The sequence below is a fragment of the Carettochelys insculpta genome, chromosome 1 (genome assembly GCF_033958435.1).
Source record: "Carettochelys insculpta isolate YL-2023 chromosome 1, ASM3395843v1, whole genome shotgun sequence".
In the NCBI taxonomy this organism is placed as follows: Eukaryota; Metazoa; Chordata; order Testudines; family Carettochelyidae; genus Carettochelys; species Carettochelys insculpta.
Genome location: NC_134137.1, coordinates 41,630,223 through 41,656,386, shown reverse-complemented (window position 1 = coordinate 41,656,386; position 26,164 = coordinate 41,630,223). Strand labels below are relative to the sequence as shown.

General features: G+C 41.6%; 1 protein-coding gene across 3 annotated transcripts in view; it reads left to right on the top strand.

Moving 5' to 3' along the window:
- The window catches only part of CWF19L2 (CWF19 like cell cycle control factor 2), a 211,332-nt gene that overhangs the window by 16,806 nt on the left and 168,362 nt on the right, over nucleotides 1–26,164 (top strand). For 2 of the 3 annotated variants that reach the window (XM_074984786.1, XM_074984796.1), the window contains 3 exons: nucleotides 13,372–13,482; nucleotides 17,730–17,846; nucleotides 19,565–19,678. In XM_074984786.1, the coding sequence (XP_074840887.1) occupies nucleotides 13,372–13,482; nucleotides 17,730–17,846; nucleotides 19,565–19,678 (342 nt within the window). Of the gene's footprint in view, nucleotides 1–13,371; nucleotides 13,483–17,727; nucleotides 17,847–18,865; nucleotides 18,932–19,564; nucleotides 19,679–26,164 lie in introns of those variants that run through there. The other variant, XM_074984805.1, reaches the window with a different exon arrangement.

Below are 26,164 nucleotides of genomic sequence, written 5' to 3'. Positions count from 1 at the left end.
CTCACCTCATCCCTGTGACTGTGGGAATATTATCATCCTATTACATCTCTGTCACTATTATAGACAGGAAAAATGAGGCACAGATAGTTAGATGACTTACGCAAGGTAAGACAAGCAGTGCTTTTCTTTTTAATTAAAAAAAAAAAAAGGGAAAAAGAAAGAGGAGCCAGTATTCAGCTGCCTCCCTGTGCCTCCACTCCCAGCCAGTCCAATGGCTGGGGCTGCTGAGGTGCTGGTACTCAGTACTGGCAAGTACAGCACAAAAAATGAACTGGAGACAAGTATGCTGGGTGACATGTCTTATTCTTTGTTTTCATGAGGAATTAGTCCATTTTAAACCCTTCCAGTTGTAATTATAAATACTAAATTAAAATTGTACAAATAGCAATTTTATCACCTACTTCAGATAACAAGCATAATATTCCAGAGCCAGACACCACCAGCTCCCCACTTTAACCCAATACCTCTCCCCTCCTCCAGAGCCAGGCACCCCCAGCCACCTGCTTTAACCCAATCCCCCTCCCCAACTTCAGAAGCAGGCAGCCGCATCCCTCCCCGGCACTTTAAGCCAGTGTCCTATCCTCCAGAGCCAGGCACAGCCAGCCACCTTCTTCAACCCAATCCTACCTCCCCTCCTTCAGAGCCAGGCAGCCCCATCCCTCCCCCAGCCCACTTTAACTCAGTCCCCTCTCCTCCAGAGCCAGGCATCCCCCGACTTTAATCCAGTGCCAGTGACTCACCAGAGCTGCCGCTTCCACCTCCACCATGATGGCTGCCATGCAATTCTCCCTGCAAGTGCTAGGGAGGGACTTGTGCACAGAGTGGTGCACAGTGCTCTCATGACTCTAAACACTTTGTTGGTCAAAGAGCTGCATACGGCTCCAGTGTGTATACCCCCAAACTTCTCTCACGTACCCCTAAGGGTATGTGTACCATGCATTGAGAAACACTGAACTGGAGTGCCTCATCTTAAAGGAGGATATTGATATAATAAGCATGACAGACACTTGGTGGAATGAGGCCAGTCAATGGGAGACACAGTCATATCAGGGTACAGAATATATTGGAAGGATAGAATGGGTTGTGCTGATGGGGGAGTGGCGTTATATGTGAAAGAAAATACAGAATCAAATTGAAGTAAAAATCTTAAATGAACCAAGATGTCCTATAGAATATATATGGAAGATAATTCACTGTTCTAATAATAACAATATAACAGTAGGGATTTGACCACCTGATCAGGATAGTGACTCTGAAATGCTAAGGGAGATTGGAGATGCTACCAAAATAAAAAACTCAGTAATAATGGGGAATTTCAGCTATCCTAATATTGACTGGGTACATGCCACTTCAAGATGGAATCAACAGTTAAAATTTCTTGACACCTTAAATAACTGCTTCTTGAAGCAGCTGGTTCTGGACCCCACAAAAGGGAATGGCAATTCTTAATTTAGTCCTAAGCAGAGCGCAGGATCTGGTCCAAGATGTAAATATAACTGGATCACTTGGAAATAGTGACCATAATGTAATAAAATTTAGCATTCCTATGATGGGAAAAATTCTGCAGCAGCCCAGCACTGTGGCATTTAATTTCAGAAAGGGGAACTACACAAAAATGAGGAGGTTAGTTAAACGGAAATTAAAAGGTACATACAGGGCCAAAAGTAAAATCTCTTCAAGCTTCATGGGTACTTTTAAAATACACCATACAGTAAACTCCCAAAATACGTGGCTTCGGGTTGTTCTTAACTCACTTTAATGTGAGTTAAGTGCAACTTGAAGCCACTCTGGGGCTGTCTGCCTGCCAGGCTTCCTCAGCTGGGGGAGCTTGGTTGGCAGACAGCTGCCCTGCTGGGCGAAGCCAGGGAAAAGCAGCGCCTGGCTTCCCACCACTCTGGGAGCCAGGAAACTGACCAGTTCTACTGGGGTGGTCAGTTTCCTGGCTCCTGCAAGCCCAGGGGAGCCAGGAACCCGTCTTCACTGCTGACTTGTGCAAAAATTTGAGTTACATGCAGGTTGCAGGAACACAACCCCCGTGTAACTTAGGGTTTTACTGTAAAAGGAACCCAATTTAAATGCATACCCCAAATTAAAAACACCATGAGGCTGGGTCTATACTTGCCCCCAACTTCGAAGGGGCATGGTAATCAGGGTGATGGGAGATTACTAATGAAGTGCTGTGGTGTATATGGAGCACTTCATTAGGCTAATTCTCCCCTGTGGCACCTTTTAAGTGTCAAACTTTGAAGTGCTGGCATGCGTGTAGCTGCGGGCATTTCAAAGTGCCCGTGCTACTTCAAAGTGCCTTTACTCTCCAAAATTTTGGGGCAGTTTAAAGGCTGGCGGCTACATGGATGCCAGCCCTTCAAAGTTTGACACTTCGAAGTTGCTGACGGGGGAGAAGTAGCCTAATGAAATGCTGCATATTCACAGCAGCACTCCATTAGTAATGTCCCATCACCCTGATTACCATGCGCCCTTCAAAGTTGGTGACAAGTGCTGACAAACCCTAAGAGACCCAAAAAAGCGCTACTGTGGCTTAACAACCAGTTAAAGAAGCAGTGAGAGATAAAAAGTCATTCTTTAAAAAGTGGAAGTTAAATCCCAGAGAGGAAAATAGAATGGCACATAAACTCTGTCAAGTTAAGTATAAAAATAAAATAAGAAATTCCAAAAAGGAATTTGGAGAACAGCTAACCAAAAACTAATAACAAAGTGTTATGAAGTACACAAACTCAGGAAGCCTACTAACAGTGGGGCACCTGGACAATTGAAATGCTAAAGGAGCAGTCAAAGATGATAAGGTAATTGTGGAGAAACTGCTTCAGTCTTCACAGCTGAAGATGTTAGGCAGATTCTTAAACATGAGCCATTCTATTTAAGTGACAAATCTGAGGTAATATTCTAGATTTTGAAGGGTTGGTAGTGAAGGTTTTGTAATAAATAGGTACACTTAACAGTAACAAGTCACTGAGACCAGATTGGTATTCACCCAGATGTTCTGAAAGAACTCAAATGTGAAGTTGCGGAATTATTAACTGTGATTTGTAACCTGTCATTTAAAGATAGATAATGTGATGCCGATATTAAAAAGGGTTCCAGAAGTGATCCTGGTAATTACAGACCAGTAAGTCTAGCATCAGTACTAGGCAAATTAATTAAAACTGTAATAAAGAATACAGTTGTCAAACACATACTCATATAGAAACATAACTGGTTGGGAAAAAGTCAACCTGGTTTCTATAAAAGGAAATAATGCCTTACTAATCTGCTAGAGTTCTTTGAGGTGGTCAGTAAGCATGTAGACATAGAGGATTCAGTCACTATCGTATGCGTAGATTTCCAGAAATCCTTGGACATGTTCCCTCACTAAAGGCTCATAGGTAAAATAAGTTGTCATGGGATAAGAGGGAAGATCCTCTCATGGATTGATAACTGGTTAAAAGACAGGAAACAAAGGGTGGGAATAAATGTTAAGTTTTCAGAATGGAGAGTGATAACTAGTGATGTTCCCCCAAGGGTCCATACTGGGTCCTATTCTGTTAAAGCTATTTATAAATGATCTGGAGAAAGGAGGTAAATAGAGAGGTGGCAAAATTTGCAAATTATACTAAACTGCTCATGGTAATTAAAAACAAAGCATACTGTGAAGACTTCAGAAAGATCTCACAAAAGTCAAGAGATTGGGCAACAAAATGGCAAATGAAATTCAACATTGAAAAAGGTAAATTAATGCACACTGATAAAATAATCCCACCTATACATACAAAATGATGGGGACTAATTTAGCTACAGAGAGAGATCATAGAATTGGAAGGTACCTTGACAGGTACCTTGACAGGTCATCAAGTCCAGTCCCTTGATCTTGTGGCAGGACCAAGCACTATCTAGATTATCTTGGAGTGCTTGTGGATAGTTTTCTGAAAACATCCACTCAGCGTGCAGCAGCAGTCAAAGAAGCAAACGGTATGTTAGGAATCATTAAAAAAGAGAGAGAAAATAAGACTGAATGTTATTGCTTCTGTATAAATCCATGGTACGCTCACATCTTGAATACTGCATGCAGATGTGGTTACCTCATCTTATAAAAGCTCTATTGGAATTGGAAAAGGTTCAGAAAAATGATTTTTTGAAATCGTGACAAAAGTGGCAACAAATGATTAGGGGTTTGGAATGGGTGTTTCAGGAAGAGAGATTAAAAAGCCTGGGAGTTTTACAGGTATGTAAAAAGTGAATAAGGAAACGGTATTTACTTGTTTCCATAACATTAGAACTAGGGTCACCAAATGAAATTAGTGGGCAGCAAGTTTAAAACAGACAAACAAAGGGAAGTTTTCCTTCACATGCACATAGTACGCCTTTGAAACTCCTTGCCAGAAGATGTTGTGAAGACCAGGAGCTTAAGAGGGTTCAAAAAAAAAAACCCAAAAAACTGGGTAATGGGCGGATGGGGGACGGTGTTGTGGGGGTGGGAGGGGCGGCTGCAGGAATGGGTGGCGATGGGGTGGCAGTTGGGGCCAGGTGGCTGACCACGGCCTGGGTCAGGGCATCGAGGTTTGCTGCCACCCGGTCCCAGGCCTGCCGCTCCATGGCTAGCCACTCCTGCAGCACGCCCATAAGGCCCTGCACTGCTGCGGTGTGGGCAGTGTCCCCCGCCTCCTCCTTCCCACCCTGGTGGCACTGAGCCTGAGCAGTGATGGCATGGGGTCCAGGCTGCCCCACCTCGCCCTCGGTGGTGGGGTGGTCCAGGTGCTGGCTGAAGGAGCTGTGGAAACAGAAGGGGAGAGGGGAAAGGGCCATGAGTCTCAGGCACAGAAGCCTGTGGGGCCCCCTCCCCCCCCCCAAGGGTGGCCTTGTGATGCCCAAGTCCTAGGGTTCCCTGCATGGGTGCCAAGGGCGTGGGCTTCTCTCCCTCTGCCTCCTCAGTCCCTCCACAGCTGGCAGGCCTGTGGTGCTGTCCTGGCCGCATGGTATTGAATACCACTCAGTGGCTACCCCCAGGCCCAGGGAGCGCAGCCGTCCAGGGTCCACAGGCCCGAGGGCTGCGGCTACCCGAGGCAGGACCAGATGCCTCCTACCCAGTCCCCAGGGTGGCTGGTGTGCACACCACCCACCTGTGGGTCCCTCCAGGTAGTCTGGCAGGGCACAGGTGGATGCTGCCTGGCTGGACAGCCCGGATAGGATGTCGATGACGGGGCCTCCTTGCTTGAACCCTCGTCATCGTTGGTGGTCTCCAGCCTCCACAGGCGCCTGGTGCTGGGATGGTCCTCCCTCTCAGTCCCTGTCTCAGGTTCCTGCTCTATCCCCAGGTCCGCCGTGTCAAGCAGTATGGCCAGGGGTCCTGTCTCCTTGGGCCCAAGGCAGTGGTCCAGGTCCTTATAGTAGGGGCAGCTGGTGGGTGCTGCCCCTGACTGCCTGGCCGTGTCCCGGGCCCTGCAGTAGCCCTGGCACAGCTCCTTCACCTTGGACCTCACCTGGTCTGGGGTCCGGGTGGGGTGACCCTGGCCAGTGAGGCCCTTGCTGAGTCACTGGAACGCTGCTACATTCCTGTGCCAGACCCCCGTCTTGTGAAGGACCTCCTTGTCTGTCCAGAGGGCGAGGAGGTTCTGCAGTTTGGCGTCCGTCCAGGAGCGGGCCTGGCACTTGGGGAGCTGGCTCCCCTCCTGGCAGGGCTCCCCAGTGTCCTTGGGGGGCCCCTGGGGTGGGTGGGGGTTGGGGGTGCTGGCCCTGGTGCCGGGGAGGGCAATGGGCTGGCTGGAGCATCGTGGATGCTGGTGGGTTGAACAGCAGCCTGGGCTCCCTGCTGCCTGCATGCTGTCAGCTTCCTGCCTGAGGATTTCTGGGAGCCTGCTTTCTTAAATGCAGCCGGATGCTGGAGCCATAGAGCTCTGCTTGTGCTGAGAATGGCATCACTGCCCGCCACCTGATCGCCACCATGGAGGACTCCCTCTTTCGGAAGAGCAGGCCACGGAATGTTTATACTTGCTATCTTTCAAAATAATCTTTTGAAGGAGGGTTCTTTTCCTGCCTCGGGGTGGAGGACCAACTTCAAAGGAACTCCCCCGTTCTTTCGAAGTTACTTTCAAAAGAGCGTGGTGTGTGTGTGTAGATGCTCCGTGGGTTCTTTCGAAAGACTGTGGTCATCCGACTTGGATTTCGAATGTACTGGCTAGTGTAGACACACCCCGAGTAAGCAGTGGGTAATGGAGATTGAGATTTAAATCAGAGGAATAGCTGGAACAACTGTAGCGAGGGATTAGCAGCAGCAGAGGAATAAGGATCAGAGCAAAAGAGAATTGTGAAAGAAAGTAAAGGAGAAATGAAAAAGAATGCGAGCAGTGATCGTTTCTATAAGTGGGGGGAGGTGGGGAGGAGGAATAGGTTGTAAAAGAAGAGCCAGAAGCAGAGGGCGAGGAAGAGAGAAGAGAAATATCCGTCAAAAAATGAAATATACTTTTTAAAAAAAGTAGCTTAGAAGGGAGAGATGAAAGGAGTAAAAATGAGTGACTGACCATGGCTTTGCTGCTTTATTTGCTTGGGAGCCTTTCAAGAAAACAGCCCATTCCTAATACATCATACGCTTGTCACAATATGATTGATTAGTTTTCTAAATAGCTTCTAATTCAGGGACTTCGTCAAAGCTTTTTGAAAGCTGACCTACATTATATAAACTGTGCACGTGCGTGTTTCAGAGGAGTATTTAAAGAGTGGGGTTCTAGTAAAAGGGAGGGCTAGAGCTGACAAAGTCCATCCAGTCAGGGTGGAAATGGCCTATTATCAGTAGTACATGTCAAGAGAGGAGAAAAAACAAGCCAGAACTTCCATCACAGAGATGCTGCTTTTGTTAGGGGCCAGCCACTCCCAGTCTTTGTTTAATTGCTGGTTGATAGAGTCAAATTTGCAAATGAGTTGCAGGTCAGAGATTTCTCTCTCCATTCAATTTTTGATTTTTTTTCATTGTAGGACTGCTACTTTTAATTCTGTTACAGAGTGTCCAGGGAGATTGAAGTGTTATCCTACAGGTTTGTGTATGTTGCCATTCCTGATGTCTGATTTATGTCCATTTATTCTTTTGCGTAGAGACTGCCCAGTTTGGCCAATGTAAATTGCAGTGGGGGCATTGCTGGCACATGATGGCATATATTATATTAGTAGATGTGCAGGTAAAGGAGCCCCTGATGGTATGGTTGATGTTAGGTCCTGTGATATCATCGCTGGTGTAGGTATGTGAGCAGAGTTGGCAGCAAGGTTTGTTGCAGGGATTGGTTCCAAGTTTAGAGTTACTGTGTTGTGGTCTATAGTTGCTGGTGAGAATTTGTTTAAGGTTGGCAGGCTGTCTGTAGGCAAGGACAGGCCTGCCTTCTAAGGTCTGTGAGAGTGAAGGATCATTGTCCAGGATGGGTTGCAGATCCCTGATAATGTGTTGGAGTGGCTTTAACTGGGGGCTGTATGTGAAGGCCAGTGGTGTTCTCTTGTTTTCCTTGTGAGGCCTGTCTTGTAACAGGTGGCTTCTGGGTACCCGTCTGGCTCTGTCAATCTGTTTCTTCACTTCCTTAGGTGGGTATTGTAGTTTGAGGAAAGCCTGGTTAAAGGTCTTGTAAATGTTTGTCTGTCTGACTGATCGGAGCAAATATGGTTGTACCTTAGTGCCTGGCTGCCTACAATGGATCGTGTAGTGTGCTCTGGATGGAAGCTGGAGGCATGTAGATAAGCATAGTGGCCCATGGGTTTTCGGTATAGGGTGGTATTTATGTGACCATTGCTTATTTGCACAGTGTGTCCAGGAAGTGAATCTCTTGTGTGGACTGATCCAGGGTAAGGTTGATGGTGGGGTGGAAACTGTTGAAATCACGGTGGAACTCTTCAAGATGATGGGTCCAGATGATGAAGATGTCATCAATGTAGCGCAGGCAGAGGAGGGGCGCTAGGGGACCAGAACTGAGGAAGTGTTGTTCCAGGTCAGCCATAAAAATGTGGGCATTCTGTGGGGTCTAATTGGTAAAGGGTGAAATAAAGAAGGTAGAATTTCTGGTATAGATGCCTGTAACACTTCTTGTTTTAACAAAAAGAAGTTTTGAAAGGCAGTTTTCCCATGTCGGTTTACTGTTTTATAGTGGCAGTCCTAAAATATCCAGTGTAGCATTGCCTTTAATTTTAATATAACACTATAAAAAAAGTAGTGGTCATTACGAAGTGTGAAATTTTATTAGAGATCCAGGATCTGTCCCTTTCACTTCACGCCTCTGAAAAGGACTGTAATTATGGTATGCTCAGCTGTTTGAGGACTAAGGAAGAGAGTTTTATGACTGCCAATGTTAACTACTTGGTCAGTTCAGGAATAGTACTGATTGAAAAAACTTTATAACTAGTTTCTCTTAGTTGACAGGATGATGGCCACTCCTTTCAGAATGTGTGGGGAGGTTCAGTGTGAAGGTAATATTTCTAGTTCTCCAGTGATGGCTGCAAATATTCTACCAAAGGGCATGGAAGGTTACAGCCACACAGCCAAATTATTTTAAGATAACAGCTGTTATTTTGAAATAACTTTGCTGTCGTCTACACTATGCACACACTCTTTCAAACTAATTTTGAAATAGCTGGTGTGGTATTTAAAAATTGGTAAACCTCATTGCAGGACGAAAAGTGCCTATTTCAAAATAGGTGCTGTTAAGACACATAATAGTGAGCACTATTCCCTGTTTTAACAACAGCACCTGTTTTGAAATAGGCGCTATTTTGAAATAAGCACTATTTGTGCGGACAATGTATTTTGAAGTAGCTAAGTGCTATTTTGAAATACGTTTTTGTGTGTAGCAGCCCTATTTCGAAATAGCTGTTCCAGAACAACTTATTTCGAAATAAGGCTTCTGTGTCCACATAGCTGAAGTAAGCTGTTGCTGTAGTAGTGGCTCATTTTTGAACAAAGCAAGATGGAACAGATGGTAAGGACACTTTTTTAACAGTCTGAATCAGGCAAGACAGATAGTATTTCTCCATTGTAGAGACAAGCAATCAGCTAGTTCAGCTGTAGTTTATTGGTGTCACTGGTGTATTGATCATGATAACAAAGGAGAGTGTCTACAGGTTTTGCAGCTGTTGTCGGGGCATAGTCTGGTGCTACTTTGAACTAGTGTCCTGGCCTGTAGAACTCTGAATCTCAAATGTTTGTTTCTCTCACCAAAATAAGTTGGGCCAGTAGAAAATGTTTCCCAAATTTTATATAATTGGAGCCCGGGTTTTTTTCAGTACCCTTTTTTGTGGCCCAAAAATATAAACGCATATTAAAAAAAATAATGAAAAATGAATAAATTTTCACTGTTTATTTTTATTCACAATAATAATAGTACATAATATAAATCTTGATCTAAACCACTTAAGTGCCTAGTTTATTATTACCTTAATTACAATTTAACCAGTAGCATTTTAACAGGAAAATACAAAATGCACCAAATTAATAGGATCGTGTATAATAATTTGTATATTTTCTAAGGACCAGTGTTTTTTTCCCCCAAGGACTGGGACGGGGCCGCGGACCACACTTTGGGAAACACTGCAATAGAACATATTACCTCACCCATGCTCTCTATGTAAAATGGAAAGGAAATGATAAACGCCTATTTTACTAGTATATTTTAATAATAAGTCAGGATGTCGATTCTCACTATTGGTTTTTTAATGTCTTAGGGGATTGCACATATGAAGACAACATAGTAATGAGATAGTTTATAGTTCTGTCTTTGATCCTGAATAAAAAGCATTCCTATATTCAGAAGACTGTTTTCAGGAGATAACCTTTATTTCTGTACCAGAGTGGTATCTTAGATAAGGGTATAAAACCACAGTGTCCAACATGCTAGGTGCTAGCCAAGTGTGGCTAATTGGCTGATTGAGTGTGGCTAGTTGTCTTGAACAATAAATATTCACTTTTCTAACACCAGTCATGATCTTACAGTCCTCTATCTAATCGCCCCCCCCCCCGCTTAGTCTCTTTTCTAAGATGAAGAGTCCCAGACTTTTAATTTCTCTTCATATGACACCTGTTCCAAACCTGTAATCCAATGCCAAGAAATCTTTTCTGAGATGAAGCAACAACATCTGAATGTGGTATTCAGGATGTGGGTATATCATAGATTTATATAGTGTCAATAAGATATTCTGTGTCTTATTTTTCTCTCCCTTTTAAAATGATTCCTTGCATTCTGTTTGCTTTTTTTTAAACTGCTGCTGCACAATGAATAGATGCTTTCAGAGAAACTATCCACAAAGACACCAAGATTTCCCTCCTGAGTAGTTATAGCTAAAAAGGGTCATAGCTATATTAGTCCCAGTCATTTTGTATGTATAGTTGGGATTATTTTTTTCCACTGAGCATTATTTTACATTTACCAACATTAAATTTCATCTGCCATCTTGTTACCTAATCACTTAGCTTTGTGAAATCTTTTTGCAGCTCTTTACAGTCTGCTTTGTTCCTAACTATCTTAAGCCGTTTAATATCATCTGCAAATTTTGCCGCCTCACTATTTACCCCTTTCTCGAAATAATTCATAACCAGGTTGAATAGGATTGGGGGACACCACTAATAACCAGTCTCTCTCTTTCAGACTGAACAGATCCAGTTTTTTCAATCTTCCCTTATAGGTCATGTTTTCTAGTCCTTTAATCTTTTTCGTTGCTTTCCTCTGGACTTTCTCTAGTTTGTCCATATCTTCTTTAAAATGTCATGCCTGGAACTGGATACAGTAGTCCAGATCAGACCATATCACTGTGAAGGAATTACTACTCATGTATTCAAGTATCATAGGGGTAGCCGTGTTAATCTGTATCCTCAAAAACAACAAGAAGTCCTGTGTCACCTTATAGACTAACATTGATTGGAGCATAAGCTTTCATGGGCAAAGACCCACTCCAATCAATCTGTTAGTTTAAAAGGTGCCACAGGACATCTTGTTGATTTTGCTCATGCCTTGATTATAGGACTCCTGCTAATACATCCCAGAATGATGAGTGTTTTGCAAAACTGTTACATTATTGATTCCTGTTTAGCTTGTGATCTACTCTAATAGGCATCTTCCACAGTACTCTTTCCTAAACAGAGATTTCCCATTTTGTTTATGTGCAATTTATTGTCCCTTCCTAAATGGAATTCTTTGCATATGTCCTTATTGACTTTCTTCCTGTGTTGCTTCAGACCATTACTCTAGTTTGTCCAGATCATTTTCAATATTAGTCCAAACCATTTGGGTCATTTTTTGAAGAGCTGCAACTGCAAGGGCTAGAATTGTTTTAATGGAAGTTGAGAGTCACATTTAATCACAGGATTCCATCAGTTACGATATTCAGAAGCCCTCAAATACCGTAAGACTTGCGATAAAACTGAGCATTAGCAACACTGTATTTTTTATTTTGGGCTCGATCAAAGAGAAACTAGCCAAGGGGAGAAAACAATAGGTAATTATTTTTCTTATGGGAAACCTTAGAACAGGGACGCTTTTTACTTTTTATATGTCATGGAAAATTAATAACTGACTGAGGTTAATAGTTTGAAGCAAAAAAGGGAGGACTTTGAGCTGGTCATCTATCCCCTGAAATTCCCTGGCAATCCAGCTTTATTGCACTAATCTATTGGTTTATAATGAAAACATCTCTCAATAAAAAAATCTCTCAAAACCAAAAATGAAACCTGTCTTTGCTTTATAATTTCTCCACAAAACAAATATTAAATTAAAGGTCAGATGTGAAAGATTTCAATCTGCAGTTTGCTATGGTTACTGCTTATAATGAAAACCTGAAACGTGGTGGCTTCTGTGTTGTGATTCAGGTTATCAGATGTGTTCAGATTAATATTACATCATATTTAGTTGAAAATATATTTTATGTTTTTCTTAGGAAGTAAGCAACTTTGAAAAATGCTGTTACCACTGTATAGTGTAATATGGCATCCTGCTGTAGTTAAATGCTTTTATGTAATGTTTGCTTTCTGTTTGGGCTAGTTAGGGTATGCCATAATGATAAAAATCTGTTATTCATTTTAATTGTACCTTGAATATGTTAAAGGAACATCTACACATCTAAAATAAATAGGACATAGTGCTTTTATTTAAAATGAGTCCATTGTAGGAGATGGCTTAGTGATATGATAATTACTGTTTGTTAATTCAGGTGTGTCTGCACAATCCCCCTCCTTTCAGAAGGGGCATGTTAATGAGAGAGTTTGGAAGATGCGAATGAGGCACTGCCATGAATATGCAACACCTCATTAGCATAATACTGGCTGTGGCGATTCGAAAGTGCTGCTTTCAAATTGTGCACTGCCCGTGTAGCTGGAGGCCTTTCAAAAGGACTTCCCAATCTTTGAAAGCCCTTCTTTCCAAAACAAATGGGAAGAAGGGACTTTTGAAGATTGGGGTTGCTTTCGAAAGGCCCCCAGCTACATGGGCAGCACATGATTTGAAAGCGGCATTTTCGAATCTCCACAGCTGGCATTATGCTAATCTGGTGCTCCATATTCATAGAGTGCCTCATTAGTATCTTTCGAACGCCCTCATTAACATGTCCCTTCCAAAAGGAGCAGGCTTGTGTAGACATAGCCTTGGAGCTGTATAATTCATACAAATATATTCAAAACTATAGATACCTTTGCTTTTTGTTAAAATCTACAGAATAAAAAGCAAAAGTAAACCCAACAGACTCCATAAAACCAAAAAAAGGGAAAAACTCAACCCAGTTATTAATAATGGTCCCCTGTTTACCAAAAACCTGGGTTAAAAAGAGGTTTTGGCAGTGTACTTTACAGTTCAACAGATCTGAACTGTTTTGTGTGTGTTGGAAATGAATTCCAAAACTGGAGAATTCACCAAGGAGAATTCTCTCTCAGCAGCTATCTTTAAACTAATTCCCACATGAGCCATATTCAGGAATAGAAGAGTAATTGCCCAAAACTACCCGCTGGGGCCTTTGGGAGATGGGATTAATTAGAATTGAAAAGTTAGAAAGTCAAATCAATCATTATTACACGTGAGAAAATTAATGGCGGCTAGTTAGAGGTATATTTTCAGAGGGAAAATAAGTTAGTGTAGCCCTATTATTTGTGCAATTAGGTTGAGTTTAGTGCTGGCTTAACTGCAAATTATAGTAGCACATAGGAAATGGCACTAGGTAGAGTAAGAGGTAATCTTTAATTGCATTTATCAATTGTGTATCATCAATCAATATTTTGCAATGCTATCCTCAAAATTAAGTGAAATTGTTCTCAGAAGCAAGACCACTTGGTTTAGATTCAGACAGACTACAACCTGACAATTTCAGCACCATCATTTGTATCCACACTTCCAGAATCTATTTGTTTCTTTTCCACTTTCTTCATATTAGGCCAAAGCTGATTACGAGAAGGAAGAGAGACGGAAAGAATTCAAGCGGTTGCGAGGTGAAGACACATGGATGCTTGCAGATGTGAACAAACGTGTGGAAGAGCTGGAAAAGGTGATGGAGCAGTAAATCATTGAATTTCTTGCTAGTTTGCCATCATCTTGAAATAAACTGAAAGATTTAGTGACTTAAAATGATGTTGAAAATAATCTGTGACTGAAATGTACCTCAGAAGCAACATTGGTAACAACTAAACGGAAATATATATCATCATTGCTAGGGTTTGGTTGTATAAAAGTAGAAGTACTGCTTTAGCTCAGCTTTGCATCTAATTTCTGACATGCAGAGATATATATCCAGAAATATAAGTCACTTGGAGTTCTTAGTTGGATATATAACAACAAAGTTTAATTTCTAGATGTCTGCAACGGGAAATAATTTATTTATAATATGGAGAGGATTTACAGTAGAGCCATTAGACTCAGTGAAGAATTAGAATCAAGCCTTATAGTAATAATCTCAAGGAGTGCTATTTATTTATTTGAACCAAAGAAGAGGTAAAGGGATGTTATGTTCATAATCTACGTGTGGACCAAATATTTGATAATGTGTTCTTTCGCAGACAAAGATAAAACAAGATCTAATGTCTGGAAGATGAAGCTAGACAAATTGTTTGGAAATAACTCATAAGTTTACCAGTGATGGTAATTAACTGCAGAGAGCAACTTATCGAGGGTTGTGGTGTATTAGCAATTTTAAAATTAAGACTGGAAGTATTTCTAGAAGGAATTATTTTTGGGGAAGTTCTAGGGCCTGTCTTTCAGAACAAATAACTAAACTGCATGATCCCAGTGATCCTTTCTTGGAATCTCTGAATCTGGTCATGGGCTATGAAGTCTCTCATTTACATTCTTTGTTAGTAGTTGGTATTGTAGTATGTAGCAGGGCCCCGTTAATATTTTGGACCCTACTGTGCAGGGTGCTATACACAAAGAGGGTTTGTCTATATCATGTTTGTCCACTCTTGTGGGCATCTAAATTCTAATGCACATTAGTGTGTTGCTCACTACCTGGCCACGTGGGCTTTACTGATAATGAACAAAAAGGTCCCTAGTTGTTTTAAAGTAATAGAACTGGAAAGAACCTTGAGCGGATATCAAGTCCAGTCACCTGCATACATGGAAGGACCAAGCACGTGTAGTACTGTTTGAAATAAACCTATGTTAGTGTGTACTAGGGAACTTTTAGCATGGTCAAGATGGATTAATGCAGGCCAGTTAGCATGCAATGTGCAGGTGCTCATTAGAATTTACACCCTAGTTGGTGTGGACTAACACACTCTGCAGAGAAGTACTTAGTAGAAGATTTGTTTGTCTTGTGTTTGGAAAGACCCAACAGCTGAGTGTAAAAAGCCTCATCTATTTAAAAAAGTGTTTTTTTGAATCTCAGGTTATTTCCGGCTAAACTGACTTGTGTCCACACAAGTTTTTTAAAATGATCTGGTGTTTTCTCCCGTATCAGTTAATCCATTAGTGGAAACAAAATAGCTCATTTCTGACAGGAGGTTTTTTCCAGGTTAAGGTTTTTGTGAAGGTGTATAGCAGCTGTCATATTTTGGCTTAACTATCCTGTTCTGTCAGTCCTCCCATGTTTATTCTGCACTATATAAGTTCACACCTGGATCTGTTATCTTCAAGGTGCTTACAAATTCATCATTTTGTAATTTGTTTCAGTGTCTTTCTAGGGGTTGAAGTTAGGCTGAGTGATGTATAATTCCCTGCAGCCACTTTGTTCCCCTTTTTAAATATAGATAATGTATTTTCCCTTCTCAATTCCTCTGTGACTTCACTCATCCTCTGTGAATTCTCAGAAGACAATTGCAAAGTGTTCTGAGGTTGGTTAAGTTGGTATCTTAGGATGAATTTCATCAGGCCCTGCCAACTAATTTACCGAAATATTCTTTAGCCTGTCCTACCCATATTCTAGATTGAGATCCTTCTTGCTTGTTGGTTTTATTATGGGTTTGGCATGTAGTCACAATTTATTTTAGTGGATGCTGAAATAATATAAACATTCAGCACCTCAGACTTCTTTATGTCATCTGTTTATGACTTCTTGACTAAGTAGTGGGCCTGTACTTTCCTTCACCTTTCTCATGCTCCTAAGTTATTTATAGAACCTCTTCTTTCTGCCTATTTATGTCTCTGGCTAGGTATATCTCGTTTTATGTATGAGCCTTTCTGACTTTGTCCCTGCATGCTTGTGCTATTGTTTTGTACTTAGCCACTTGTCCATGTTTCTACTTTTTTGTCAGTTTCCTTTTTGGCTATGGTTACTCTAGAAAGTTTTGCCGGCCCCGGTTTTGTTGACAAAACTTGTGGAGTGTGCACATGCAAAATGCATTTTGTGTACAGTATCTGGACAGAACACAGCCCTTTTGCCAGCAGTGTTCTGCCTCAAAGCTTTGAGGCAGAACACTGATGTTGATAGATTCTGTTGACAGAAAAGCAGTGTGGCCACTTTGGGGGACCTTCTCTTGACAGACAGGGCATCCACAACAGTGGCTAGCCCCATCTGCTGTGCTTCTGGGTGCCTGCTTTGTCAAGAGAGCAGCCAGACAGTCTGGCTGCTCTGTTGAGAGAGCTGAGAGCTCTCCTGATTGTCTTGTGTGTGGCTGCACTCTGTCAGCAGAAGTTTTGTTGGGAAAACTCTCCCGGCAGTGACTTCTGTTGACAGAATGCTTTAGTGTAACCATAGCCTTTGATTTTCAGGTAATTATAAAGCTCTTGATGAAGCCATATTGGCCTCCTGCTATTCTTTTTACCTTTCCTTTGCATCAGGATAGTCCCTTTACCCCAGGGAAAGTGGTAGTAATTTTGAACCTTCAGTGTTGCACACTGATGAGCCCATTGATATAGATGTGTGTATGCAGCATTTAATATGTATTCTGTCATAATTCCATTGGGTTTTAGTTTGCGCTGTTGCATTGAATCAGTAAAGGTTATTGTGAGTCTCAGCTAAGAAATTTCAATGAAGTTCACTTTCTTAAAGTACAATACATTTCTAATAAAATGTTTATGCAAAAACATTTAATTAATTTCCTTGGTTACTGTATATTCATTTTTCATTCGCTATGCTGAAAAATGCATCCCAGCCTTGATTTTCATGACCAGTTGAGACACCTTGTAGAAGCACCCAGGCAAATTCATGGAATACCTTCTATGAATTGCCAAGCCTTATGAAGTGGTCCAACAACACCCAGTCAGTAGCAGTGCACACCTCAATAAGAACAGCTCCAACACCATTACCAACACCCAAGTGACTTGCTGCTGGCTGAGGGGAGGTAAGCTTTCTTGTGGTGAGGGCCATGTGCTTGTTCACACTGGTGGGAGCTCTCATTGTGGTATTCCATCACTGCAGTTTCAGTGTGAGCTTTGAACAGATTTTTAGGAAAGTGGCCTTTGTTGTTCTTAAGTTGTGCCCTGTGATCCTCCCAGTTCTGCATTCTTTTCTGCACTATTATTTTCCTGCCAGTTGGTGCTAGCTCATTGAATCCAGAAACAGCATTGCATGGAGTTAAGCTGCTCCAAGAAATAGTCCTGTAGGTGTAACTGCTTGATTTTTTTCTTCCTCCTCCTCCTCCATTGCCATGACCTCACCACCTCTGTCTCCCAAACCAACCAAAGCTAATAGGTCTCATGATATCCAGTAGTGTGGAGAAGCCTGTTGTCTAAATAACAATCAGATCAGGTCAGGTCAGGGTCATTACACTTCACAGTATTTTGTTTGTGTTGCATGGCAGCAAGTTGAAAATGGTGCTGGCCCGTACAATACAAAGAGATTGTGGGATGCCAGAAGAGGAATCATGAGATTTGATTCCCTTTGACCTTTTCCGAATCCAAGAATTCTAGTATGTTCTGAAAGCCCTCATACAAATGTGCTGCAAGAAAAATCATCATGTGTATGGAGTGTGGCAGTGGAAGATCTCACCCTGGGATACCTGACCAGTATATTGTGGAGCTATTTGAAAAAAGTTTAGACCTATATGGATTCAAGGATTCACAAGAGAAGTAGCTTAAGCCATAATAAAAGCGTGTAGCCATACTTTTTCACTATATTCATGTTATTTGAATTTTAAAAAAGTATTTATTTATTTAAAAATGACAATTGTTCGGAAACCGTCAGATGGAATGGCTGATGAAAGATGATAGAAATAGTGATAAGAATGTGCAGGTATGATTTGATAAGTCCTCAATTTTGATAGTTTAAAATTAACTAGTTTTTTTGTATGTAATTTGATTAATGGTCTTTTTCTGTCCGTGACTTGTTTTGATGCAGTTTATAAATGTTTGCTTGTGTAGGAACATTCTGTGAAGAAAAAGAAAAAAAAGGATAAACACTCAAGAAAATTAAAGAAAGAAAAGAAGAAAAGCAAAAAACAAAAATCTGAAAAAAACGATTCAGATGATAGCTCTTCAGTAAGTGAAACACTTAAAATGTTCTGTTGAAAGATCTTTTTCTAAAGAGCCAAACAAATAATTTTTATTTGCCTTTTTGGAAACAAGTTGCTAATAAAATTGAAGCTTGTTTTCCTTTTCTTAAAGACAGTGCTACATAATACCTTACCTGGTATTTAATTAATTTAAAGATGTGGTTTTTTTCCCCTGCAATTTCTCTCATACAGGTTGCACCTCCCTTGTCTGGCACCCTTGGACCTGATTGGTCCCTAACCAGGGAATTTGCTGGATAAGGGGAGTTCTCCTGCCTCGCCCCCTCTCCCATCCAGCCCTAGTGGCCTCCCTCGACCTGTAGCTGGCCCTGGTCCCTGCTGGGCTGATGCTGCTGGCCCCAACCCTGCATGACTGCGGCTCCAGCCCTGGCTGGGGAGCTGGTAGAAGCTCAAGCTGAGGATCCAGCTCCAGCCCCAGCTGGGGAGCCCTCACAGGGAGCCAGGCAACTGTCTCTAGCAGTGACTGGCCTGCTGGCTCTGGCCCCAGCTGAGCTGCCAGCACAGTCCCTGTCATCCCCTGTGCAGGTCTGCCAGCCCCCTTGTCACTGGCATCCTGCTTGCACTCCCTAGAGCAGCCTTGCAGCTGGGGCTCTCTGGTCCAGTAACATCCATGGTTTTGCCAGATGACAGATGTTGCCAGACGAAAGAATTCCGGTTTTGAGAGGTGTAACGTGTACTTCTGTAATGGGCCTGGGGCCAGCAGGCTCCCATTTTTCTTTAGCTGACAGAGACTTACTTTGATATCATGACACAGCTCCTGTCATTCTCATTTTTCAGTTTGTGTCACATGGAGAAAACAGGTTGGGGGAAATCCTGTTTTAATTGGATTTTCTGAGTGTTTACGACATGTTTTGAGTCTTACGTTTAAGTGTAACATTTTAGGGGGACATTTGTGTGCAAGCACAGTAGCATTATTGTTTTCTTCTTGAAAATTGTCCTTTCTTCTTCATGCATATGAATATATAACAGCACAAGATTTTTCTACAGGAACATCCATCGAAACGGACGGTTTTACTTCACTTGCTGATAAGTGGGAATTAATCAAAACCACAGGTTAGCCCCATATTTCCTGTGGGAAGCACCCAAAGCTGCAAATTGCATCAGTGAGTCCCAAGATGCAGCAGTCTTCTGATTCTGACATTTTATAGTCTCCTGTTCTCATGACTGGTTCCTCCAAATGACAGGGAATGTCTGGTCTTCAGTGGGCTGTTTGCTGCAAGTGTAAAATCTCAGCACTCAAGAAAACTGCTTTTCCTCTCAGAGAGAGATGCATATGTATTTTTGAGTGGGTTAGGTGGGAACGAGATACAATAAAAAGGTTAAGAGGTGATGTAAATTATTACATTTTTAAATTTAAACATGTTGGTACCAGCAACAGTTAAAATGCCTTTTAAAAATTGTCACTAATTTATCTGTTTTAATTGTATGTGTGTTTTGTTTGTTTCAAAGATCAGCAGGACAGTTTCAACTCTCTGGCAAATGGTCATTGTGGTTTTTTTGCATGACAATACAAGGTTAATAAACTGTTGATATGGATTAGAGAGAGACTAATATCAAATGGTGTTTTCTTTTAAAATTTCTTAGTAATAGCATGTCCTCAATTTATAACAGGGTTTCAGAGTTTGGTTATTCTGTAAAATACAGCACTTTTGAGTTTTACCAAATTAATCAGACACTTTTCCTTAGGATTCTTCAGTTGAGTGGGTTGAGTCAACTGCATCACAATCAGTTTGCCCAGAAAAGGCATGGAAAATCAAGAAGGACCAGCAGTTGGATACTACGGAAAATACTGGAGTTCAGGTGAGGAGCTTGTTAATTATGGAAAGGCAAAATCATTTGGGTCTACATGGGCTTTATAGTTCAGAGTAAATTCTTTGATCATTAGCTACAGTATTTAAAATGTAGATATTATGTCTATTTAGGTAACTGTCAGCTTTTATTAATTGGACTGTTTTCTCTGTTTTACAAGCATTTAACAAAATGTGTATTACTGTTATGTTGCCTGGCATCAATTCTGCGTGTCATGTACCAAGCACATGGTGATTTAACCTGATTTTCTTAATAGGGTCAGAGTAAAATCTTGACTAACCCTGTTAATTTCTCTGCATGGATCAAATCACTCTTTAATGACTTTTTGGTTACACGATGCTTGAAGAGGCATGGTGACTAAAGAAACTGCAGAATTTCTGAACAACAAGGCTGGTAGTATCAGGTATCCTGCTGTTATGCTCAGCCCTACTCTGTACTTGGAGAGCTGAACAGTCCCAAACGAAGCCAGTGTGATTGCACAGGTTTAAGCATAGACTGTTAATTGTGTCTGTTCTAGCTGTGTGGATGTGTGTTGTAATCCTTACAGTTCAGTTTTGGTTATCTGTCCCATAATGCTAATGCTGACCCTAGATAGGATTAAGTAGGATTTTTGAAAGGTTATTGGTATACTGTGGGACAGTAAGGACAGGACTAGTGTAACTATGGGAGCGGAGGCCATGATGGCACTAAGCTAGTGTGGGCTGAAATGATTCAGGCTGAATTGTTATTTTGCTCTAGTAAAATCAAATTTACTCTTATTGTATTTGGCACACATGTGAATTACTTTGTGTGACACATGAATTACTTGTGTGCAATAGGTCGGGGTGGGCAAAATCAGCCCTTGGGGCTGGATCCAAAATGCCAAACATTTTTCTCTGGTCCATGCAGCTGATGAGCACAGTGTGCATACTTACAGAGAGCAGCAAGTTTTCAGGTGCGCCTCCTCCCACCTTGTTCTATCCGCCTTCGAGCCACTCCTAGGATTCTCCTAGGTAGAGTGGTAGAGTGGAGAGTAGCGCTGAAGTCAGGGTGATCCACTGCATCCCATTTCTGCAGAGCAGGGATTGGGAAGATGGAGGCACACAGTAGAGATGCTCCAGTCTGAAGCATGATGGTAAGTGATTTGCTCAGGTGTGCAGAGCAGGGGAGGGGGAGATGACAAAGCAGGACTAATTTACCTTAAAAAGTCAGAAGGTGGCTTCTTGTAGAAATTTAGCCAGCAGGAACCAGCATATGCCCCTGTGTCACTGCAGACATACCCAGTCTGAGCCACACACACACACACAGTCACTGTTACATACACACTGCAGCACACACTCAATCTGTGTCAGAGCCTGTCTCTCATACAGTGTTTCTCTTTCACACTTACACTCTCTTGTTTCTCTCAGTAGCCCCCAGCCATGCATCCTCTGCAGTGAAGACTGATGTAAAGAATTCATTTAGCTTCTCCTCCCAAGGCCCTGTCCCTTCTGGGGGGCCCAGAGCGGGCCTGCAACAAGTACCAAAACTCATAAAGTGGCGCCTCTGTGAAAATTATTGCCCACTCCCTGTTCTAGGCTCACATAGTCTAAAGAGGATAATTTTTGGAACAGCCAAGGACCAGTATGGCTGATCTCTTTGCTTCCAGTGCTGTCCACAATCTGGCTTTCCTCTTTGTATAGTTAGGCTTCCATTCTACAGGTTCACCTCTCTTGGTGAAGGTGACCAGTCTATGACTCTGTTGATCCTGTCAAACCATTGTACAGGGAAATTTTGGGGGTACTGTCTTGTGTGCCTCTCATGTTTCTTTCCACCTATGTGCAGTTAGAGAGGTTGCTTCCTTTGTGTATACTTTCTTGTAAGTAAGCTTCTCTTAACCTCCCTCCAGTGTATCTGGTGATAGAAGATCTGAAATTGACTGCTTTACTCCAAGTACAGTCAACTTAGGGCTGTATATCTCCTGCTCTGTGATGTAATGTTGCTGTGTCTGCAGTTCAAAATTACATTGCTTTTGTTTTTCTGTCATATTGATTTGCAAACTTTTACATAATTACTGCCCATTGTTGACTCCGGGTCTCTTTCACCCTCACTGCTTTTCAGGTTTGCCTTTGGGTATAGCTACAGTAGAAGCATCTGTCAACAGGCGTTTCTGTCAGAAGAGATTTTCTGACAAAACGTCAATCAACAGAGCACGGCCGTACACTAAATTGGATCGAAAGAATGATCCACTGTCAACAGAGTGGCTGGACTGCCTGGCCACTATCTTGGCAAAACAGCCAACTGGAAGCACAGCAGACAGGGCTGCTCAGTGTCCTGAAAGCCCTGTCTGTTGACAAAACTCCACCCCCCAGAGCATCCACACAACTTGTTTGTCAAGAGAGTCTGTCAACAAAGGTTCTCTTCCTCCTCTGGGAGAGGCAGAAGATTGTCAGCAGAAATGCCAAGTTTTGTCAACAAACTGTTGACAATACGCATTTTTAGTGTGGATGTGCTGCAAGTTTTGCCAACAAAACTCTGGTTCTATCCAAAAAAAAACCAAAAAAAAAAACAACCTCACTCGTGTGGCTGTAGCCATGCCCTTTTCTGCCAGGTCAGGCTTAAAGGCAATATAGTTAAACTTAGGGGAATTTTCCTGAATGATCCTACAGCTAGTTTTAATGTGCAGATTGTTGAATGCGGGCTAAATTGGGGTGGCTGCAAAAACAGGGTTTTGCATTTCTATCAGTAGCTTTTACTTCAAGAATGTTTCTTCCTTGTCCAAACACTAGCTGGTTTGTGAATTGGCCTGTGTGTACTTGGCTGTCCACAATTAGACTATGCACTTCATATGAGGAGTAAATGTGATATTTAAGGATATTTTTTATCTTGGTGGACTCCTTTGGGATTGGCAAATAGACACATTTTTTTCCCCATCACATTTTAATGACCTAAAAATGGTCAGATGTTTCATGGCCTTTTTGATGCTGTGAAGATAATTCCAAATGTAGTCACAGCTTCCAGGGGACTGACTTAATGAAGTACATCTGATCAAAGAAAGCAAGAACACTTTCTGAATTAAAGAAGTGACCTTTACTGCATGCTGAAAATAGTAAGGTAAAAGTTCAGAAACACATCCTTTTGTAGCTTGTGGATATTATGCTTCCTCTGACCACGGAGTTCTTCCAGCCTTTTCTTCTTGGAGAGAATCACGCCATAAGAATGGGCAGATTGGATTGGACCAATGGTTTATTTAACCCGGTATCCTGAGAGTGCTCAGTACCACATGCTTCAGAAAGAGTGAGGAGAATAGGGCGATTTATAGAGTGACCTATTCCTTCCTGTCTAGTTCCAGCTTCTAGCTATCAAAGGCTTAAGGACACCCAGAGTGAAGGACATTTTAGATGGACAGTTTCTAAAATGAACAGGCTGAGTCCTTTTAATCTCTGCATGTAGAAGCTGTTCCATAACCTTACACTTTTTGTTTCCTTTTTCTGCACCTTTTCCAATTCTAATATCTTTTATGATATGGGGCAGTCAGAACTGCATGTAGTTGTTAAGGTGTGGGCATACTGTGGATTTATATAGTGACATTGTGATATATTCTATCTTTTTGTGTATCCCTTTCTTAATGATTCCCAACATTGTTAGATTCTTTTGACCATCACTGCACATTGATTGGATATTTTCAGATATATCCATGACTACAAGATCTTTCCTGATTGATTAGAGTTAATTTAGACCCTATAATTTCGTATTTATAGTTAGGATTATGTTTTCCACTGTGTATTACTTTGCATTTATTAACTTTAAATTTCTCCTGCCATTTTATTACCCAGTCTCCCAGTTTAGTAAGATCCTTTTGCAGTCAGCTTTGGATATAATTGCAGTGTCCAAACCAGTAATTGTGTACCATCTATAGAGTTTGCCATCTCTTTGTTTATCACTTTGTCCAGAGCATTTATGAATATGTTGAGCAGCACTGGTCCCACTACAGAACATATGGTCACCCTGCTATTTATCCCTCTCCACTGTGAAAACTGACCATTTCTTACTACCATTTATTTCCTATCTTTTAACCAGTTATTGATCCATTTGAGGACCTTCTCTCTTATCGTGTAAAAGTTTAGTTCCGTTGATCACCCTTGGTGAGGGTTCTTGTCAAAGGCTTCCTGAAAATCCCATGTACATAATAGCAAGTGGATCACTCTTATCCGCTTGCTTGTTGATGCCCTCAAAGAATTCTAATAGACTGAGGCATGGTTTCCCTTTACAAAAAACATCCTGATGCTTTGCCAAAAATCACGTTTGTATCTGATAGTTTTGTTCTTTCGTGTATGTAATCATTTTGCCTGGCTATGAAGTTAGGCTCACCGATGTATAATAGCCTGGATCACATTTGGGTCCTCTTTTTAAAAACAGAAGTTATGTTAGTCACTTTCCAGTTAACAAGTACAGCAGCATGTTTCAGCAATGGGTTGCATACTACACAAGTGGCATATATTTATATTTGGTATAGTTTATATAAGGGATGTTAATGGGTTAACCAGTAAGCCTCACCCTAAATGGATGTGGTTTACCAGTTACAGTTAACCAGTAGGCACTGGAGCACCCACTGCTTGCTGTGAGTGGGGGCGCTCCAGTGTGGCCTGAGCAGCTGTGGTCTCTGTTGCCCTGGAGAGGCGGAGTGTGTGTGTGTGTGTGCGGGGGAGGGGGTTCAAGAGGGTGGGGCAGTTGCTCCCCTGCCGTTTAATTGGTTAACTGATTAAACTTAACATTTAACTGGCTGATTAAACTTAACATTTAACTGGTTAACTATTTAAATGTGAATTTCCATCCCTAATTTATATTTGAGTTTCTCCAGAACTCTTGTGTGGATACCATCTGATTCTGGTGACTTCTTATTGTTTAATTTATCAATTTGTTCCAGAACCTCTTCTGTAAACACTTAAATAATGTTCTCAGATTTATCACCAAAAGAATGCCTGTGTTGTAGAGATATGCCACACATCCTCTGCAGTGAAGACTGATGTAAAGAATTCATTTAGCTTCATTTAGTTTCCTTATCTTCCTTGAATACTCCTTTAGCTTCTCCACTATCCGATCTCCCACTGACTGCTTGACAGTTTTCTTGCTTCTGATGTACTTAAATAGAAGTTGCTGTTAATTTTTGTGTGTTTACCTAGTTGTTCTGATTCTTTCTTGGCCTGCCTTGTTTCTTTTGCACTTTGTTTGCCAGAGTTTGTGGTTGTTTCCATTTTCCTCAGTAGGAATAGACTTCCAGTTTTCAAAGGACACCATTTTACCTCTAACTCCCTCTTACTTTGCTGTTTAGCAGTGGTAGCATTTTTTGGTTCTCTTGCTGCTGTTTCATTTGGGGTATACATTTAGGTTGAGCCTCTGTTGTGGTGTTTTTAAATCATCTTAATTCTGTTTGCAGGCATTTCATGCCAATGACTGTTACTTTTAATTTCCATTTAACTGGTTTCCTTATTTTTGTGCATTTCCTGTTTTAAAAGTTAAATGCTTCTGATTGGGTTTCTTTGTCATTTTCTCTGCTATAAAGATGTGAAATTGAATTGCATTATAATTGTTTATACCCAGTGATTCAGCTATATTCACCTGTTGAACCAGAGGCTGTGGGTCACTTAGGAATAAATGAAGAATTGCTTCTTCTTTTGTGGGTTTAAGGATACGCTGCTCCAAGAAGCACTTATTAATGTGTCATAGAATCATAGTGCTGGAAGAGACCTCAGGAGGTTATTGAGTCCAACCTTCTGCTCAAAGCAGGACCAACCCTAATTAAGTCATCCCAGCCAGGACTTTGTCAAGCCGGGACTTATAAACCTCTCAGGCTGGAGATTCTGCCAGCACCATAAGTAATCCATTGCAGTGCTCCACCACCCTCCTAGTAAAATAGTTATCCTAATATCCAACCTAAACTTCCTGCACTGCAACTTGAGACCATTGCTGCTTGTTCTGTCATTTGTCACTACTGAGAACAGCCTCTCTCCATGCCCTTTGGAACTTCCCTTCAGGTTGTTAAAGGCTGTTATCAAATCCTCCACTCTTTTGCAGATAAACAAGCCCAAATCCCTCAGCCTGTCCTTGCAGATCATGTGCTCAAGATACCTGAACGTTTTCATTGCTCTCCACTGGACCCTCTTCAATGCATCCACATCCTTTCTGTAGAGGGGGGCCCAAAATTGGGGGCAGTACTCCTTTTCTACATCTGCTGGAAATGCTGCTCTTAATGCACCCTAAAATGCCATTAACCTGTTAATGACATAAAAATTTGCATCTTACTGAAGAGGAATTTTCACAACACCCTTGAAAGCAAGGCTGCTGAACTCTATTTTATATTCAAATTCGACACATTAACACGTGGTTTGAACCGGGATGGGAATTTTCTGGATCGTTATAGGGGATCATTTGCATACTTGGCTTAATCTAATTCTTGACACACACACCCCCAACCTCTCTACTCTCTGATTTGCTCACCTTGATAATTTTTTTTTCTGA